The sequence below is a fragment of the Punctularia strigosozonata genome (assembly GCF_000264995.1).
Source record: "Punctularia strigosozonata HHB-11173 SS5 unplaced genomic scaffold PUNSTscaffold_18, whole genome shotgun sequence".
NCBI classification, from domain to species: Eukaryota; Fungi; Basidiomycota; class Agaricomycetes; order Corticiales; family Punctulariaceae; genus Punctularia; species Punctularia strigosozonata.
In genome coordinates, this window is record NW_006767450.1 from 382,445 (window position 1) to 386,837 (window position 4,393).

General features: G+C 50.8%; 1 protein-coding gene across 1 annotated transcript; it reads left to right on the top strand.

Moving 5' to 3' along the window:
• Window positions 1-2,952: 2,952 nt before the first annotated feature.
• PUNSTDRAFT_138731 (uncharacterized protein) lies at window positions 2,953-3,856 on the top strand (the record flags this gene model as incomplete). Its single annotated transcript, XM_007388416.1, has 4 exons — window positions 2,953-3,096; window positions 3,150-3,302; window positions 3,363-3,640; window positions 3,691-3,856. 4 exons carry the CDS (start codon window positions 2,953-2,955, stop codon window positions 3,854-3,856), a joined length of 741 nt encoding a protein of 246 aa, XP_007388478.1.
• Window positions 3,857-4,393: the final 537 nt, after the last annotated feature.

Here is a 4,393-nt window from a genome sequence, read left to right on the forward strand (position 1 = left end):
CGCTGTCTCACGCAGCCCCGCTCGCGTGGGCGCCGGTCCTTGCCGAGCGGGCGCTGTCTCACGCACGGGCGCTGCACCGCTCGCGTGGCTGCACCGCCGCCCGATCCTCGCGTGGCCATCGGTCCTTGCCGGGCGCTCTTCGCGGCCCTCAGTCCAGAGCCTCGCCCCCCGCCTAAGTCCGAAGGAGCTGTTCGGCCCGAGGGCCGGGCGCTCAGCGGCCCGCTCATCGCCCGCTCAGCGCCCGTTACCCGTTTCCCTCGGAAATAGTTTTTCTGTTTCTTTCCCTGTTTCCGGACGAAATTGACCATCAATTTCCGCCGAAAATAGAAAAATAAATAGAAAAACTATTTCCTTTGCTGAATACTAAGAATATAAGCGGTAAATATACCGCGAAAATAGCTAAGTATATACAAAATCTATTTCTTAACCTATTTACTTAGCTATATCTGCCGAAAATATTACAAAAAATTCCCTGTGGAATATAACCATATGCATGTGCAGCCTACTACTACTACTACGACGGTGTATTACTTTTGCCAGGGCCAAGGGCACGGGCCTTGGTAAAGTCATGTAGCTCTCTGAGAGTGCTCAAAGAGTATAGGTCGGAAGATGGGGTGTGCATTTGTAACGGTTGTGCCCACCATTGCAAGATGAACCCCCTGATGACCTTGCGTGCCAAACCTCCATCCGGCTCACTTGTCCCATAGGGCCCAGTGCAATCTTCAAACATTGGCACTATCCAGATTATGGTACGTTCACATATCTCCTATTACACCTATACTTATGCCACTTCGGAACATAGTGTTGTCACTTTGCAAATGTAAATGCACATCATGCTCCCTGCCAAACATGCATGGACTCTTGCCAGCAACCGTAGTTCTGGCCAAACGACCGTGAATGACCACGTAGCTACGCCATACATTCTTTATCACCCTTGCATCGGGATCGCGCATCCCCACATGCACTTGGCTGTCTAGCATCACAGAGGCCTCTACGGATGACCGTCTTGCCTATTGCAATGTTGTCAGCCGTGAGGTCAGAGATGAGGTTTATGCGTCTGCGCGCTATACTCTACCCAGGTGGGAGGTGAAAGGCAATCAGTATTGTGGGTGCGTCCTCTCCCTGATATGTACTTACACTGTGTGTCTCTGACTCTCTGTACGGTCATGCAGATACATGGTGTACACCACGTGCTGCCCAAGTGTAACATGCACTATCTCTGACGGAGCGCCAACTGCAACACCAAGACAGCCCCCAATGTCAAAGGAGATGCAGCGGGTCTTTGGGACCAGCTTGCAGACATCAAAGGCTGCGTCACTGACCTTGCTGCATTGGCACTTCACACATGACACACATTTGCGTTATAGCACCTTGTTGCGTTCAATCATGCCTGCCTTCAAACGGTGCCACGCTGGCACGGAGTCCACTCACGATGCCACACACCGTACCTCTACACCAGCGTTACTAGATACTGGATATAACCACATGCACGCGCAGCCCACTACAACAACAACAACAACTTTTGCCAGGGCCAAGGGCACGAGCCTTGGTCAAGTCATGTAGCTCTCTGGGTATGCTCAGAGAGTATAGGTCGGAAGAAGGGGTGTGCATCTATAACAATGGCAACTGGAGACCCAGCAACTCCTTCAACAATCTGTTCCCTAAGACCAAGGCCCGTACTGTCTTCTCCAAGCCATCTGACCCTGTGCTGTGTGAATTCTTCGACAACATCACAATAGCTCTTGAGTTGATGCAGAAGAACACGGTGGGCAAGAGCGATAGGTCAAAAAACATGATCACATTCTGTGAGTGGAAGGAGGCCAATTGCGTGACCCAAGGCCACCATACCCTCTTTACGGTGAGGTTAACTCTCGTCATTCAGCTGAGGGGAAAGCAAAGGTACCTGGCCGGGCACTGGCCTTTTCCAGTTCCTTATTTTACCGGCTGTTGTATCTGAGGGGAGCTTGTCCTGCCAGCAGCAATCGCTGCAATATAGTTGTCCACAGCTCGGACAGTGGACGTATCTTGAGGTACTACACTGTGGCTCCACGGTGCATGCAAATCAAAGAGCTCATCGAAAATGGAACTTAGATCATCAGGAGGAAGAAAACAATGTCCTCCTACAGATGTGAGCTCCCTTTCGCATCTGGCAGCTTTCTCTTGGGAATTTATGCCTCTCGTTTCACCAAGATTGTTACCTGTCGGGTCAACCTCCTCGTTGATGACCCAAGCGTCACACTAAAATTGCTGTCATCATCGTATTGGCCCACCCCGGCTTCGTGTACTTATGTCCGGCCAGCCTGCGTCACCGCGTGTTTGGGAATGGATATCTTAGGTGACCTCTTGGTTGAAGCAGTCATTGCTCCTGATGCATTTGGGAGTAAACGTGCACCGTTAGAGTTTTTCCAACCATTTCTGTGTCATGGAACAACCAACGGAAGTCCCAACTCCAATTGTCTTTGCGCGGCTCTGACCAAACACGATATGGCTCTCCACGTTGCTGCCGTGTTCAGCATCCACATTTTATTGTGGCTGGACGGTGACCGTTCTTGATGGGAATGTGGTGTTGTGGCATAGGCAATGAATCGATGGTGAGCCTAACTTGTCTTTTTGTCTTAGAATATTGCCCTTGACACCCATCTCTGTCTATTGTGCTTTTCGTACCGCTCAAGTATGCTTCCATGTACACTCACTTTAGCTCATCGCGTTGAATGCCCTCACCATCTCAAGCATTGATTGCAAGGATCATTTCCATCAACTATGTCCGCTGAATGTTTGCGTCGAGCTCGATCATCCCTGCTGGTTGATGGCGCGGCTCGAACCACCCGCCGCGGTCACGTCACCTCTTCTGACGGTGATGTTATGGCATCTTACAGAGCAAGGGGCAGCCCTCCAATTACGTGACATTGCCCCTGTACCTGGGCTGTCACAGCTCGCACCCCATCGATTGTCATGACTTGTGAGGATGATCTCCGCCCTGGCGTGGTAGCTGGCCTTCCGACAAGCTACTTGGCCGATGCGACCTATGTTTCCTCGGACGACAGCAACTATTTTGTCTGCTCGAGCGTCTCCTCCGACTCTTGTTCCAGCGACGTGGTATGCAATATGCCACCACACGACCTTGCCTTGACTGACCTGATGACCGCCAGGGTGGGATCACGGAGACTGCGGGTTCCTGCTCCCAGAAAGCTGTGGTCACTACCAAAATTGTGGACTTTTGCTCCGTGGCAGCTACGATCTCCACTGCAATCACAGCAACCACAGTTGAACACTCCAGTCTACCTGCTCGCCACATTTGCACGGTAAGGCCCCTTGCCCACGCTTCTCTGTGGCTTCGTGCTCATCTGCTGACATGTTTCCAGTTGCCGCTGTTTGGTCTTGCCGACTATGAGGACAGGAGCATCCAGCTCGAGGTAGCCAAGGACGAAGCCGTTGAGGCCAGGAAAGCGGTGGCCGCTGTGCAGGAGGAGAGTGTCCAGGCTCAGGAACACGCTGACGTTGCACAAAAGGTGTTGCTACAAGCACGGGGTGAGCTGATGCAGGCCCGTCAGCACCTGCAGCCCCTCGTACAGATGCTATCCCAGATTGAGGAAGACCTGCAGTGCCAAATATGCATGCAAATCATCAGATATCCTGTCATGTAGGTACTGCAACATCTTGAATGAATTTACAAGCTCATATCTTCTTCAGCCTCAAGTATGGCCATAGCTTCTGTCAGAGCTGCATCGCCACGTGGTTCGCGAACTCCTTGCAAGGTATTGCAGGATTCACGGTCTACCTATTTACGAACCAGCACAAATCCGTCACCTTCAGGCATTCAATAATTTTGCCATTCCGGAAAGTCTGCAACATGTAGCTGATGACATCAAAGTCAATATGTTACTCTCCCCAGTGCTCCGGATTGTCTTGTCCACGGTATTGCATGTTCGTTCGATGCCAGAATACAGCTGTCCCTCATGTCGTCAACCAGTGAGCTAATATTGTACTCATACCATGACATTACTAATGTATCTAACTCGCAGGTCACGATGCAGCCTAACTTGAACCATGCTGTGGCTAGGGTCATTACGTGTTTCCCCTCCGGGCGATGCAATACTCCGGAGAGCCCTTGGCATGATCCAGGTATAGATGTACTCTGTAATTTCTTCCCTGAGCCTTTGAGACTTTATGAAGCCATATGAACTGAGCCCTGCACTAGTGTGACCCAGATTGACTGGCTTGTATTTATGCATAAGAAATGTATGCAACTCATCATCCTAATACTGACCATCACACTTGTATCTCCGAAGTGACCAAACAAAAATGATTTCTTTCCATCGTCTCTTGAGCTCCTTTGAAGTGCTGAGCACCATAGCCTAGTTGTACTCAGCACGCTGTCATCAGAACTCAATGC